The 16427-nt window shown below is 44.8% G+C and overlaps 1 protein-coding gene and 1 pseudogene across 1 annotated transcript; one reads left to right on the top strand and one right to left on the bottom strand.

The window, feature by feature from the left end:
• Positions 1–59: 59 nt before the first annotated feature.
• LOC115162243 (tRNA (guanine(37)-N1)-methyltransferase-like) lies at positions 60–2664 on the bottom strand (annotated as a pseudogene).
• A 163-nt stretch (positions 2665–2827) lies between these two features.
• slc38a6 (solute carrier family 38 member 6) lies at positions 2828–15817 on the top strand. Its single transcript, XM_029713365.1, has 16 exons — positions 2828–3268; positions 4625–4755; positions 4909–4982; positions 5318–5370; positions 5573–5612; positions 8158–8236; positions 10310–10395; positions 10490–10548; positions 10632–10697; positions 11206–11262; positions 11940–12019; positions 12571–12671; positions 12928–13052; positions 13270–13414; positions 13663–13757; positions 13967–15817. The coding sequence occupies exons 1-16, from the start codon at positions 3176–3178 to the stop codon at positions 14048–14050; spliced, it is 1368 nt and encodes a 455-aa protein (XP_029569225.1). The 5' UTR covers positions 2828–3175; the 3' UTR covers positions 14051–15817.
• The last annotated feature ends 610 nt before the right edge of the window (positions 15818–16427 follow it).

Genomic DNA, 16427 nt, shown 5'->3' with positions numbered 1-16427 from the left:
AAAACTATTGAAACATTGCCTTATTGTTTGACCTGGATAATGGACCAGTATTTGAAATACAGTCAACAACAACCCGTTTGAATGTTTTTTTTAGGTCAAGACGTTACCATGATTTAGATCATGACCGCCTCATTGACACTTTAAAAAAATTATGTGAACACCATTCAGAGATCAAAAACGAAATGTATAATTTTAATGTCTCAATGACTTCCTTGGTCAAATATATTCAATCTTTTGTCTCCCCACACTTCTGTCTCTTTGGTGCTGGTTCTTCTATGGTTTCTGAGGAGAGGAGAAAGAGTATTTGTATTTTCAGTCTTTCAGAGTGAATGAATCCTGCATGTTTGAGTACTGTGTGAATGAAAGCTCACCTGCCTGTGTATGTTCTTACTGCTGAAGAGCACCTCTTTGGGGATGGTGAAGGTCACACACATCATCTCCTTGTTGGGGGCCACATTCCTCACCAGATGCACAGAGCACGGCCCCTCTTGGGATAAACCCAGGCTGGCTGAGGCCCTTTCCACCATGTCTCTCTGACGGTCGTACTCCTTAGAGAACCCATAGCAGTACACCTGCGGCAGTTTCACATCACATGTACACTGGCTGTCCCCTTCCGCAGGGCAGGCAGCTTCTGCTTCAGTGGCCCCTGGATGAAGGCCCTGCCGTCCAGGTTAAAGGTTGCGACCTTACGCTCCACCTTGTTCAGCTTGCAGTTGTGCTGCAGCCAGCGGTGGGACTCAGGTTTGAGGTCATTGGCCAACATAGTGCAGCGGGGATGACAGAGACCCACACCAGCGAACACATCCATCACAGTGTCACCGCGTTTTAGAAGAGCCACCACACGCTCATGCTTCGTGCTAAGACGAGGGTTCTGTTGGGGTTCGTTCCTTGTCAATCATTGGCGAAATTAGCATTCTGACAATATCTTTAATTAAATCATTCAAAAACCTTTAATGCAATTGCAGACAGAAGTTGGCAACAGGAACATATCACGCATGTTTCCGAGTAAGTTCTGCAAAATAGAAAAGGGTTGAGTTTTATCATGCCTACAGTCATATATCTTAGTGATGTCACTGCCTACGTCATTACCTTCTCATGCGACCAAACCCATGCCTACATAGCTAAACAAGAGTTTTAGTGTGTTATCTAAAAGCTTAGCAGTAAATGTCCAAGTTGATTTATAGTGGAATGTCTGACTAGTCTCTTACCTCTTTCACTCCCCTGCAGAGTTCTGTCTTCACAGTCACACATTTCTCAGACAGTTTCTTCATAAGAGGCAGAGATTATAAAAGACTGTGGAACAATATTAAACCTTTATAATGAATATATATATTGTTAATCTGTAGTCTAGGACCCTATAAATGTAAGGAGGGAGGGGTCTTATAACCCCTCCCCTTCTATTAATACAACATAGGCATAATCAATTATTATAATACATCAAACGTGGTACAGCCCTTATGACCCCTAGGTGAACCCCATGACAGTTCCAATACACACAGGAGAAATCAAACTCATGTCACACCGTTCTCACGCACCTATAGCAGAGGGAGCGTGAAGATAAGGAATGAATGCAATGCGCAAGCCTCTGATTTCATGACAAACTATGTTTAATCAAAATCACAATTTCATAGGACTTTGGTCACCATATTTTCCTCTCCAACCATCACCTCCATCTTGAAGAAGCGGTAGGTGGAGTCGATGGTGTTAGTCTTATTGACCACACAGGTCACCCCAGGGTTCTTATCCATTATGACTTGGCCTGGAAATTGATTCGCAACAGCAGACAGCATCATGCCAGTAAAACAAAATGAATCAGCACTATTGTTTTCCCTCACACACGCACTTAATGTATTTCATCGGTAGCTAATTGACCACTCAGGAAACACAATCTTTGGAGGGTGGTCAGGGATCGAAGAAAGCATCACTTGTAAAATACACAATGACCTGTCAACAGCATCTCCGATACCCATGCCTGTGTCTGTCTTCTGACAGATAGTACTACTTATATTGTGATGCAGAACAGTACAGTATGTTTGTGGCACTCTCACCTATGAGATTTCTGTAGAGCAGCTGGTGCTCCCGCAGGTTCATATGTGCAATGTGACCCACTCGACTAAACCCTGAGTGACATCCTGTCCCTCCGGAAGCAGAGTGCGAAGAACCTCCTCACTCTTCAGGTTATCATAGGTCAGCCGTAGCTTGTTGCGCTGTAGCTCTTGAGGTACTCCAAATGACCGCAACGCCTCGGCGTCGCTGAATGAGTTGGGTGAGGAGACACTGGCAGGGTCCAGCAACAAGAGCCTGTCATTATCGCTGCCTTCGACCGCCACAACTCTTCGCATGCCTGGGCGCTGGAGGGCTATTTCTTTTGGGCTCTTTACCAATTTATTCAGGACTTATTTTGTCGCACGCAGGGCTGGGACAACAACTCGGACCTCTGGAGGAGCTGTGTATAAACTGGGCTCCATCGCGCTGTATTGTTGCTGCACAGGCATCTGATTCGGGAACACTCGCAGAACAAGTTGATGCTCGGGACCGCAGAACACTGGGTCCGGTATCGATAGCGGGATTGCAAGCTGTTTTGAAGAGAATATTCTAGGAATGATCCTGCAATGACAAATCGTAGAAGAGGTCTCTTTGAAATATTACCTGTCCTAAGCATCTACATTAGGAAAATTAAAAACTAACAGACAATATATGTCAAATATAAAACGCATAATTGACACACAACACTGAACGATTACTGTTTGATATTGCATGGAAAGATTACTTTATTCAGTACAAACGTAAACATTGAAACGCATTCATCACCTCAACATCGGCTCTACATAGCGCGCACATGTTCTATGTCATCATTAGTGGACTTGTTTGCAGCCACATGATTCGTCAAATGGAACTGTCGATCTCTGATTTGATAGAAATGTTGTGCGACCTATAAAGGCGACGAATACAAGCGGAAGCGTTTTCATGTCATATGACCACCTCAAATCAACTGTGAGAAGTTGCAAACACAGCTAGAACGTTTCTCATAGTGGAGCATATTTTGTTGGTTAAATTAAAGGAAGCGTTTGCCGTCAACAGGCACCACAAACTGCACAGATGAGGTATCTATTGTATTGGTTGTTGTAAGTAACATTCTACTAACCCCTTGCTCGTGGGTAAGTCACCTGGAGACATGATTATCAATGGAGAAGGCACCACCGTCCATTCTGACCATTGGGCCGCTGCGGAGGACATGGGCAGCGAGACCAACCCTCTCCTGGGAAATGTGAGTAAGCACTCAGCAACCGGTTTACAATCCCAATCTAGCCTACTACAACTGGTCTCTAGTAGGGAGTCTATATTATATTAGAAAGTGAAACTGTCAAATAGAAGGCAGGACCCAGCTAGTGAACATGAGTCACATGCTCAATCTGTACAATTCTATCTCACATGACACTTTAGTTCAATTGCATTGTCTCCCTCAGCACTTTGTAAATCATGCACATTCTCATCTCAGGCTGTTTGGCATTGCAAAGTCCACATTTCACAATGATTTGGCCCCAGGGAGGTACTGTACGAATCCCATTAGAATGATTTGTTAAAAGTTATTATTGCGCCAGCAGGTAGTGACTAGTAGGCTACATATTTCTTTGGCATTTTTTGTGTGTTAAATTTGGCTTTTTCACATCCCACTGTAAAGTGAACCTTTGAGGTCATGACAAAGAAAATAATGGCCCCTAATAAGGTCAAGCATTGAAACACTAGTCTTTAAAATGATTGATTGGACTGGTTACTCATTATGGTGATGGCTGTGAAACAAATTAACCTACACGGGAATTGGAGCACCTCAGAGGTTTTACTATGGCACCGAAAGAGCTTCTCTGCAAGTTCCCATATCGCCTCATGTTTAGCCCTCTAGTCACTTTTTAATGTGTTCATATTTTGCATTACTCATCTCGTATGTATATAATGTATCTGTATCTTAGTATATGCCGCTCTGACATTGCTTGTCCAAATATTAATATTTTCTTAATCCCATTCCTTTACTTAGATTTGTGTGTGTTGTATGTTGTGAAATTGTCAGATATTACTTTACTGTTGGAGCTAGAAACACAAGCTATTCGCTATACCCGCAATAACATCTGCTAAACACGTGACCAATAACATTTGATTTGATGTAATAATAGTGCACTTCCTGTCCACTGCTGTAACCTTGGCTATATCAGATCCAAAAACGTGTATGTTAATCCAGACTCGTAGTCCTGTTTGCTGTGACACTGACACCAGGGTTGTGGCTGGATCTCTCCAGGGTATTCCCTAATAGAGAGGCCAAGCCGAGCCAGGCATCACCCTTAATATACCCAGCTCAGGCAGCTGTCCTGCAGGCTATGGCTCAAATCCACTCATCCCTCATTCCATTCCTACATTTCATTATAGTGCAGTGATCCTCATCACCATTACATCTCAGAAGGGTTTCCTCTAAGTAGTAGAGTCAGTCCGTGTGTCCCTTTCTTGATTGTTTTGTATCAGAAATTGTGCTTTCAAGTAAAAGTAAGCTATTGTGTAGTGAGTTGTATATTGACTTGTGATTGACTGAGCTCTCCTTATGCCCCCCCCCCTCACTCTTCCGCTACCTCTCCAGAGAGCAGAGGAGCCAAGGGCTAAAGGGGCCTCCTTTACCTCCTCGGTCTTCAACCTGATGAATGCCATCATGGGCAGTGGCATCCTGGGCCTGGCCTATACTATGGCCAACACAGGCATAGTGGGCTTTTGGTGAGTAGAACACATCCAGGCATATTTTTAAGAAAGAATTGAGCTGCCTCTTAAATCCTTTATGTGCTCAGCTTTCCCATACAAGCTCTACAACTGTATCTCTATGTATGTCACTGTGATGTGAATGTGGCTCCATGTCCACCATGTCTGCAGTATCCTCTTGCTGCTAGTGTCCAGTCTGGCAGCTTACTCTATACACCTCCTACTGAAGCTGTGTGATCATACAGGTGAGCTGGCCTTCAGATCTCATGTCATCTGTGTCTGTATGATATAGCATGATTAGGCTGACAGTGTAATAATGTCAATCTAGCTCATTCCATCTGATCTCTTAGTCAAGCTAAAATAAACCCACATGATGAGTCAGGTGATGGCACACCTCTAATTCAATCGTCTTGAGTAGGTTACTACCAGTATTGTCTCCTGAGAGTTGGTTTAGATGTCAATGGGAATTAGAATTATAGTACACTTCCATATAGTTCCTGTTCCAGATTAGGTGTGAACTGTAGAGAATGTACAGTATGTTTGTTTATAGTGGATTGATGTGTTTATCTGTCTCCCATAGGTATCACCTCATATGAAGACCTAGGAGGCAGAGCCTTGCAGAAGCCAGGCAAAGTGAGTCCGAATAACAAATCATAAGTCGCAAATAAATATTATTCACTGTTTCCATCAAGGAGGAAGTAAGACATGAAGCTTGACTTGTATGCCTAGTACAGTACTACACAGTTATGGAACGTTATGATCCTTGATATTTCACTTTTGTACCTGCGTAGGAAATAATCTTATCATTCAAGTAACACCCTTTTAAATTTTGTAGGTTCTTGTTGGAGTCACTATTCTCATCCAAAACATTGGAGGTAAGGTCAGCTTTGTTTCTTTGCTCTTAAGTTCCTCAATTCTGCATCCTGCAGTTGTAACATTTGAAATGAAGTAGCACCATTGAGAAGTAACATCTTACGTGAGGCAGACCTGGCTCTGTTTAGCCTCAATGATGTCACAGTATCAGATGTGTCACTGGCGGGAGTGAGGGGGGTGTCAAGCTGGATATGTTTCCTGTAACTGTATGAGGCCCCGGGTTCAACCCCTGGCATCTCCACTCCTTTTAGGGCTCCTGAGTGGCGCAGCGGTCTAAGGCACGGCATCTCAGTGCAAGAGGCGTCAATGACGTCATTGTAAATACGAATTTGTTCTTAACTGACTTGCCTAGTTAAATAAAGGTCAAATGAAATAATAGTAAATAAACTGCTCATTTGACTCATGTTTACTGCAGTCTTACTGGGCCTCCTGCTGGAAACCAAAGGGCCCTGCATCACAACCCTTCCTGGTGTGGCCATTGGCCCGAGTCCCTGATAACCTTTAACCTCAAGGCACTGTCCCCTCTGGCCCCTTCCATATGGGGCTGAAACACACTAATTGGTCTCAGATGGTGACCCTCATAGTCCCACCCCTCAGTGATGAGACCTAATGGGAGCCCCCACTCCTACCTCCCCCTCCCTTCCTCAGCCCTACTTCTCACACAGATGGTAGCCGAGGTGCTCTCTCTTGCCCAGTCATTAGCAGCAGGGCTGAGTGGATTATTATCGCAGTGCCCTTTGAAATGTTTGTGGTTGTCCCAGCATGGGGCAGTCCTTGAGAGAGGGCCTATGCACTGCCATGCCCCCCTGTCCGTCCTTTTATAAGGGGTGCAATTAGCTCACTCTGGGTAAAACACTTATCTACCCTGCCAAAAGCTGATGGGCCTATTGACCTTAATTACTACATGGCCTAGGGCAATGGCTCCCAACTAGGGGTACTTGGCCTATCCACAGGGGGTACTTGAGAAGTCTCATGAGATCATAGGCCTACTGGTAAAATGCACATGAGGGGGTACTTCAGGGGTACTTCAGGCAGAGTAAAATTCAGTTGGTGGTACAGTAACTGAAAGGGTTGGGAACCACAGGCCTAGGGCTCTCACAGGCCCCCGCCCACTAGCTTAATGAAAGTGCCTCTGTCTTGTGCTGAATACACCTTCCCACTGTGTCTACAGGATACATACTGTACATACACAAATACATTACACAGTACACCAATTCTCCTTTTTTTGTTGAAGACCATATTTCAACAGCTTTTGATTTAATCAATATTATTTTTATGCTCATGGCCTTATGTTTAGAGATGTAAGTATATTCCCCACTACCAATGTGTCTGGCTTGTGGAAGATGTTGTCTACTTACCGTAAATGACTGCATGAATCTAAACAATTCCATCATGTTTCATCATGTTCCCCATGTCAAAGTCTATATGGACCCGTGAATGTATTTTATGCCTGGTCATAAGGAAGGTCGGGGTTCTGTGGTCCATATGCCAGACGTCAGACTAAATTCCAGACTAGGTGTACTGTGTTTACCATAGTGTCTGTGAACTGAGCTCAGAGAGAATGTGTGAGCAAGGAATACCACTGGGCTATAATACCACTGGGCTATTACCACTGAGTTATTATGTCTGAGGAATGGAGATTCCTGGCACCCCCATAGTAAAGCATGCCAACACTAACTGCACTTCATTAAGGCCAGGGCAGAGACAAGTTGGCATGTGATGCTGGGGTTACCCCAAATCCTATGAGAAAATACACTGTTAAAGGCACAGTGTTCATTTCATCTGTGCGAGTCCATGATAGGCGCCTAATGAGTATCTGTGCGTGTGTCTGTCTGTGTGGGCAGTAGTGTTGGAAGAGTTTTCTAATGAAAACAATTAGTGGATCAGTAGGGATAAGGGTACAGTTTAGTTTAAAGGAGACAGGAAGTCCAGCCCCAGGGCAGTCTGGTCCAGGCAGCTAGCCCTGGCCCTCCCTCATTCCCCAACCTAATCCCCATAACGCTGCCTCCCTTAACCATAGCAACTGACTAACACTCTCTCACTTACCCTGACCTAAACACTTCTCACCTCATGTCATTTGCTCCCTCTGTCCCTTTGCCCCGCTCTCTCATATTAGGGGTGGGAAGTCTGACCCACAGGAAGTGACCTAAAGTCTGGCCTCTGATTGGCTGTCAGAAGAGTTTGGGTGGGGGCTTATGAGACTCATACGATTTCCTGTTTCCTAGGAAGCAGGAGGGAGGAGGAGAAATACCTGGATTAGTGTCAGGGATCATTATTGTTAGTATTCCTTCCCTCTCCATTCTGGCTGCCCTGACAGGGCTTCTGCAGTGGAAACATCTGCATAGTGTCTGCAATTTAGGCTTAGCTGGGTGATCCCCGGAGTCTGCTGCCCCACCTCTGTCAGCTTGGAGAGATGTGGACTAATATTCTAAACCTTTGTCTGACCTGTGTTTGGTTGGAACAGCATATTTGACTATTTGCTCTTGCGTGTGAACAATGTGGTTGTAACTCTCTCTAATGAACGTCTCTGTTGATATTCCTCCCCAGCCATGTCGTCATACATGTTCATCTTGAAAACAGAGCTTCCTGCAGCCATCGCCAGCTTCCTGAGCCCAGAGACCTCTGGGTATGCATACACTTCCTGCATTTTCAATTCAAATGAGTAGACCTCTTGTTCAAACAAGAGACTAGTTACCAAGACATTCTTCCTGTGGTTTAGCTGCCTTATCACTAACAGTTATTTCTGTCCATATGGTGCATTAATCACATGACCTGACTGACACAGGTAAAATGCCATTTAGAGCAGATTTGGATCAAAGAACTGACATAAGACGAAGAGAATTCTAACCACAAGGCAGCTAAACCTGGAATTAACTACTCATACCTAGCCAGGCATCAGATTCAGCTAAGATCACATGAATAATGTGGAGGAAATATGTCACCAAACCACAATACTCTGTCTAGCAGGGCTTGGAGGAAAGCCTCAGTGGTGTTGTGTAACGTGGAGCAGCATTGGAGGAACTGTTCCTCTGACTGAGAACCATCCCTCAGACTTCACCAGTGTCCTGGCCGTCATTTGGGCCTGGCTGCCTGGAAGACGTACCCCTTCCCCTCCCTACCTCCCGAGAACAGCCCACAGAGAAGTCCAAGGCCTAGAATGTAACTTGTATCACTTTATTACCAGCCACACTGAGCTGAGCGATAGCTGTGGCTGGTCTCGGCCCAGTCCGTCAACATCTGACTCTTCCCCTCACAGCTGCTTTGTATTAGAGGCACTCCCTCGCCCCAAATCTCTTGCATATGTTCCCTGGAATCAGAGCAATACAACGGGATATCAGTTTTGCCATTTTAATTACGGCCGTGCTGAGGGAAACAAAACAGCGCTGTTGATGAGTGGCTTTGGGATGTTAACACACTCATATTGAAGCCCATTAAATGCTAAATACTCCAGTTGATTTATATTAAAAAGCATTTCCCCTTTGCAGCCTCATTTATCTTGGTATCCCAGAGTGAAAGGCAGTCAGTTGTAGTCTATTTTGGAGCCTTCGAGTCGTGTCTGTAGTGATTTATGTACTGCCTACGGTAAGTCAATGGGCCCTTGTTAAAGGCCACTGACGAAGCCAGGCACGGTCATGGACAGCTGGGATAGGTTTCTGCTGCATTGACCAGATTTATGCTAATCTCCAACACTTGGTGGAGATGGACTCATTGGCAGAGCTAGTCAAAACTCAGTCCCATCCTGCAGCTTGTTATACCACATTTCACGGGCATTTCAACAATCCCCCCCCCCCCCCCCCCCCCCCCCCCCCCCTCCATTGAGTAAACTAACCAGGGTTGATCCATATCCTCCAGATAGCCAGTGGCGATATGGGCTTCCCTTTGTCAGCAGCAGTGTGGGTAGAAGCAGAGGAAAGGTTCTGAACTGAACAGTAGTGTAACCTGATTGTCCTAGGGAAGGGTTTAGATTTGAGCTGAGACAGGCGTTTGGGTCAGTGGTTGTTTACATGGCATCCTGTTAAGGAATGTCCACCCCGTGCAGCCAGAGACAAAACTTTGGGCCACTATGGTAACCCAGGAGCTGTGAAACTGCCAAACGAGTCACTTGGTGTTGATGTGGTCAGAGCAGGTGCTGCTGATACTGGTAGCCCCATAAACAGCCCTGAAGCCAGTCCCCCATGACCCCACACTGCGTCACTTTCCTTCCCTCCCAACACACAGCAGCCAGAGCCACCGCTTACCCCCATCCCGATCGACCCCAGCGGAGCCAGCAAGCCTTCCACGCGTTACCCTTTCACCCCCCCTCGCTCTCCCACCACCCGCCCTCTGAATAAACCTCCCAAGGCTATCCCTCAGCAAAGGAAAATATTATTTTCCCTCAGAAAAAAAAACAGCAATTGAAATCTGGCCCCATCTGACAGAGCGACAGAACGTTTGCATGTGAATTACATAATTGTTATGGTTTGTGAGAGTTAAAGCCTTTAATTTATACCACATGAGGAGACTGTCTCGCTGTATTTGAGCATGAAATAGAGGACTTTTTTTTTTTTTTTTTGGAGGGGTCCAGGGGAGAGGGAGATTCCCCATTTGTGTCTTCATCATAAGCCGGGGGGGGGGTTCTGAAGATATCAACTCATCTATGAAAAAAGAAAATATTCTCTTTCCCTCTCTCCCTTCATCCTCTCTGACCATCTCTCTGTAGGGGGGCCTGGTATGAAGATGGCAAAATGTTGCTGATTCTGGTGACGGTGTGTGTGGTTCTACCTCTGGCTCTGCTGCCCAAGATTGGTGAGTGGCCTTGTTTGGCCTCGTCATCTGGCGCTCTTGCCCCTGAATCTTTGATGGCCGTGTATATCACCATCTCTCTCCTTCCACCCTCTAGGTTTCTTGGGCTACACCAGTAGCCTTGCATTCCTCTTCATTCTCTTCTTTACAGTTGTGGTGAGTTCAGTTCAAATCTTATGCTTGTAAAGGACTTGTTTCTTTTCCTCCATAATCCACCTGACCTGTTGCCTCCTTCCCAGGTTGTGGTCAAGAAATCGGCCATCCCTTGCCCCCTCCCAAGCAATGTGACCCTGAGCATCAACCAGGTAACAACCACAATGCAAACTGCCCTGGCCACACACACCAAATACTGTTGGTCACATTGACCTGAAGGCTGTGAGCTTTACTGCAGGCCTGGTTCAGGGCCATAGGATTAGGCCATAGGATACAATCCTGGAGATTGAGTTTCTGAATGGGAGGCTTTGGTGGCTGACTGAGCTAGTTATGTATGACGAAGACCAGGGAACACTGCACTGTGATTGGTGCCAGTCCTGGAGGGGAGGAAGTACCTATGACCTCGCCAGTGCAAGGAAGTGACCTTTGACCTTGTTGGATATAAGCGCAGCACTATTGCTTCCTTGTACACAGTCACGGCTTTGGGTCCATTTTTAAATGGCTGCTATTTGCATTTCTCCACAGCCATGACTGGAATTTAATCTACCCCAACAACGCTCACATGTTCAGCCACCTTTTACAACTGGTCTCGTTTAAGAAAAAAAAGAAGGGAATAGCTTTAACCTTGCTGCATTTTCTCTGTTCATAACGTTTTTCCAGATATCCAATTCCTCGGAATCGGAATGTACACCCAAACTCTTTGTCATCTCCAGTAAGGTATGTCTGCATTGGTTGAAAAGTTGTTTCCATCAACCCTGGATATGTAGTCCATAAAACACACAGAAGCTATATAATAATTGGTAAGCTGCAATAAGTAGTGCAGTACAATGATTACAATTGCAGAAGCAGTCTTATGGATCTTTTAGCGCTTCAGGAAATGGCACCGTCTGTCTCTAGTTCTTAGTTGGTCACTGGTGACATTTCCCAATCATTAAGAGTGCAGGGTTGTGCAGTGTATGGAATAACACGTGTGTGACATTACCACACTTCAGTTTTGTTGGTAATGACTATTATTACTCCAACTACTAGATCCGCACACACACTGCCGCTCCCCCTCCCTGGGTTACCGTAGAAACCGCTCCCCCTCCCTGGGTTACCGTAGAAACCGCTCCCCCTCCCTGGGTTACCGTAGAAACCGCTCCCCCTCCCCGGGTTACCGTAGAAACCGCTCCCCCTCCCCGGGTTACCGTAGAAACCGCTCCCCCTCCCCGGGTTACCGTAGAAACCGCTCCCCCTCCCCGGGTTACCGTAGAAACCGCTCCCCCTCCCCGGGTTACCGTAGAAACCGCTCCCCCTCCCCGGGTTACCGTAGAAACCGCTCCCCCTCCCCGGGTTACCGTAGAAACTGCTAAGGCCTAAATGACGGCAGTGTGGTGAATGATTGTGTGTTTCAGAGTGCTTACACCATCCCCACCCTGGCTTTCTCCTTCCTCTGCCACACTGCCGTGTTGCCCATCTACAGTGAGATGGACCGGTCAGTACCCTGCCTGACACATCCCATGCACATCATACTGTACATACCTGTGTATTCGATGTCCTTACTACAACCCTCGGCCTGCATGGGGTCACACTGTCTTGTTGTTAATCAAGCATAATAACCTCAGCCGCCGTTTATCCTCATCCTTCCTCACTAAATGTATATATTTCTGGACAAATAGGATGTGAAAGTGACGTCCACTTTACTTACGTATCATCTCCCATGCTTTTTTTAACTGGCTTTACGATTATATAGTCATATTCATGAAAATGCAGTCATTTTAATATATATTGTTTGTTGATGAATTTACTTCTACCAGATACATTTTATGAAAGTTTTGCTCTTGAATACCATTGTGCTATGTTTCTGACTATTGAAGAGCATTCCGAAAAACTACAAGGCTGAGTGGGCAGTCATTTCCTGTTTACTTTCACAGCATATTGCTATGGAAATGATAATGGCCTCTGCAGTTATCATGTATGTATTGTGGGGCCTTTTTAAATGTATGTATCCTGAAATAATAAATCCGTCTCCTGATGTGTGTTTAGGCCCAGTAAGAAGAGGATGCAGAATGTGACGAATGTTAGCATCTCTCTGAGCTTCCTGCTCTACCTGGTCTCTGCTTTGTTCGGCTACCTCACCTTCTACAGTAAGCGGACAGTGACACCTCACAGAGAGAGAGCTGGTTGACACTATTAAATCATGGTGTCTCCCCCTCCTTCCAAAATGTTGGACCAGTCCTTCACTCAAATCAAATGTTATTGGTTCCATACACATATTTAGCAGATGTTATTGCGGGTGTTGCACAATGCTTGTGTTCCTAGCAGTAATATCTAACAATACACACATCTAAAAAGTAATGGAATTAAGAAATATTAAGACGAGCTCTGCTATATCTCTGACAGGCCACGTGGACTCGGAGCTCTTGCTAAGCTACGACACGTACCTGCCGCGTGATGTTTTGGTGATGGCTGTGCGTCTGGCCATCCTGCTGGCTGTGCTGCTTACTGTACCCCTCATCCATTTCCCTGTAAGTACTGTACCCCTCTTAGACTACTGCTCTGCGCCTGCTTGTCTGCTTACACTCTCATACTTCCATATGAGTAGTTGGGGCATTCTGTCTGCTAAATGACCAAAAATGTACATGTCTGTCCCATCGAAAGTTCTGACTTTCCTCCAAACACAGTACCATATTTTAATGAGTCCAGTTGTATGACTGCGTTAAACCTGTGCTGTCTGTCCTAAAGGCCCGGAAGGCAATGTCAGTGCTGTTTTGTGGAGATAGGCCTCTCTCCTGGGTGTATCATATCTTCTCTACTCTCCTGATCCTGACTATAGTGATGCTGCTGGCCATCCTCGTCCCTGACATCAGGAATGTGTTCGGGGTTGTGGGTAGGTGTTTAGTCATTTTAACTAATGGGGTTTTCTTTGAAGGGGGGGGGGGGGGGTAGGATTATTATTGTACCATTTGCATTCATACATTAGAACCTTATCAGCTAAATGGGTTTCAAATGGTTGGTTAATGTTCTCATGTTTAGGGTGACTGTCTTTTAATCTGTAGTTTGATTTGGGTGTTAAGTATATTGTGTATGTTCTGAGCTGTTGAGATGTTTTACCGCCTGTGTCTCTGCATCCCCCAGGCTCGACCACGTCAACCTGCCTGTTGTTTGTGTTCCCGGGTATCTTCTACCTCCGGCTCAGCAACCAGCCACTCAAGTCTCTGGAGTCTGTCGGGGTAAGTGTACACTTCCCAAATTCATCCTCATACTGGAGTTGTTTAGAAAATAGGAATTTGTCATGGCTGGAAACTCAAGAAAACAACACCACTATTGAATTTATACAGCCATCCATTCATAGTTATTCTACAATATCATCTGGCAATGTAATGATTGACTACCTGGGGTTGTATATACTTTAATACTAAGGTGATGTCACCCCCCCCAGGCTGTATGTCTGCTGATCTTCGGCCTGTTTGTGGGACTGCTCAGTCTGTGTGTCATCGTGGTCACCTGGGCACAGAACCCCTGAACAGGACCACAGAACTACCCACAGCTCTGCTCCATAGAGCCTAAAGGGAGAATTATGCCAAAGAAATACTATTAGGCAGCACAACATAACACTATGACCACAAAAGACTGTATGACCACAACAGTGGCATGACCACAAGATCACTGCATCACTTCACCCAGACTCTGAAAGCATTTGACTGCCCAACACCCCAATACAATCAGTACTGTTTTTATGTGAACTGTACCTTTTAGCTATGGTGCTTCAGCGTTGCCTTTTTTACTTATGGACAATGTGTACACTTGACAATACTACTTGAATGTGGGATGATGTATCGGAGTCTGAAGTTATTCTATTCATACTGTTATTTTTAAACTGCTTTTAAACTCCCTCATTATTGACAAGATTAAGAAATCGTTCATAATGCTCATTCATAATGCTTTGGAGAGCCAAGCTCTTTTATTGGGGCTGACCATGCTGAAGACCGACCAATTACCAGAAAACAGAGGTGTCATGCTCATAGGGGGCACATGTGCCCCCTCAGATCTGTCAAATTTTTCAGATGTTAAGTTAATGACAACTTAATTTTTAAGCCCATGTTTTATCTTAATTCTTTTTTTAAAGATCTGTCAGCAGTATTTGACAGAGGGGGCACACTGAGTGGACCAGGCAAAGAGGCCCCCCAATTCTCCCTAGTAAATGGTTCCTTCCAAGGTGAACCATGGAACAAAGTATAGAGCCAGTGATGGGTAGGACTTGCAGGTGGTATGTTAATAAATTAATTTGACAAGCTATGTAGCCTCCTTGTTGAATAAATATTTTGGTTCTACTGTAATACTAGCCACTTAACAATTTTATGAAGTTAGCTTAAACTTGCAAGCTAGATAGGTTCCCAATCTACCAACCACAGCCTGAATTCGCTTGGGAGCTAGTTATCAGTCAAATTAGAGTATCTTATCTAACCATCTTAGCTGGAATGCCTGCTGGCAAGGTTGCTAGACTTTAGAAAAGCAAGCAATTTCTAAATGTACTGAATAAGACTCACATTCCTTTCAATCTTTTACCCAGATTTTGTCAGAGAAGCATATTTAGTTTCTTTAAAAAAAAAAAAAGCACCACCAGTCAGGAGGATACAGACAGCTCAAGACATAGATAAATACTTGGTTTAAATGTAATCTGGCACCTTATGATAATGATCATGATATGTGCCTATATGATCCCATTGACTGGTGTAATATCCTAGGCATGTTAGTGCAGCATATTGAGATGTGATATACAACAGTCAGAATGACACACTCATCAAAATGACAATCGACAACAGGTAAATGACACCAGGTAAAGAGGTATGCTTACATAACCCATGCAGAAAAATAGGCATATCCTCATGTACTTTGCCCCCTCTAAAGTGATGGGTGCATGACACCCCTGGACCTTTTTAACTCTACATCACTAGTAGCATCACTGTGGAAGACATGACCTGCCAGATCCCTAAATTAGTTTTTGCATTCAGAGACTGAGATTCTTGTTTGTAAATGAACGTGCTGTGTAAAATAAATTATTAGTAGTTTACGTGGTCTCTCTGACAATGTCATTTTCAGTTACTTAATGTTGCTCTGATGTGTTGAGTGAATATACTATACACACCTTGACCGCACCTCCGGTAGCAATCGTAGAAAAGTTATCCTACTGTATCTTACATCGACCTGGTTTTAAAACATTAAAATGCTTATCAGCTGTTGTATTACATGATACAATAAATGTAAAATAAAAGGGAAACATTGATTTGTATAATTGACTTTGGAATTTTAATTGAGTACTGCTGTGATCTCCTTTACTGTGGAATAATAATCACTCTACCATGTATTTGCATGCATTGTATTGACTTTGGGACAATCTCTGCAGTGTAGCGCTTGGGGTCTGTAGCTAATGAAAGCCAAATGCCCAGTACGTTTCCAATCATGATGCTGTTTAGATTGTCTCTCTGGAACCTCTGGCTGCTGCTTCTAATCTGAGGAATGAAGTACTCTGGTCCCCAGGCCTAGCAGGAGTCCGCCCACTCCTCACACCCCCAACCAGGGGTTAGGAGGCTCCCTAATCCAGGGAGACAGTTTACTGACTATTAAAAATAATATGGGAGATCTGCTATCGTCGGGGAGGGAGGACATGGTGTGTCATTGCTGGAGTATTCTGGTAGAGATTTGCTAGTTTAGCTCACATGTGGTTTAGTTCTGGTCTACCTCAGCAGTGAGGAGTCCAGTGTCTTTCCTATGACAGGCTTTACACCCCAGAGGAAGAATCTCCTAGTTTGGCTTTATAGAAACCAAGGGGAGAATCTCAATTGCATACGCCTTACCGCCTCCTCAACTCATTGGTGAAGGTAAGAAGGGCGGGACCTCTG

This window comes from Salmo trutta, chromosome 25 (genome assembly GCF_901001165.1).
Source record: "Salmo trutta chromosome 25, fSalTru1.1, whole genome shotgun sequence".
Taxonomy (NCBI): Eukaryota; Metazoa; Chordata; class Actinopteri; order Salmoniformes; family Salmonidae; genus Salmo; species Salmo trutta.
This window is presented reverse-complemented; position numbering and strand designations above follow the sequence as displayed.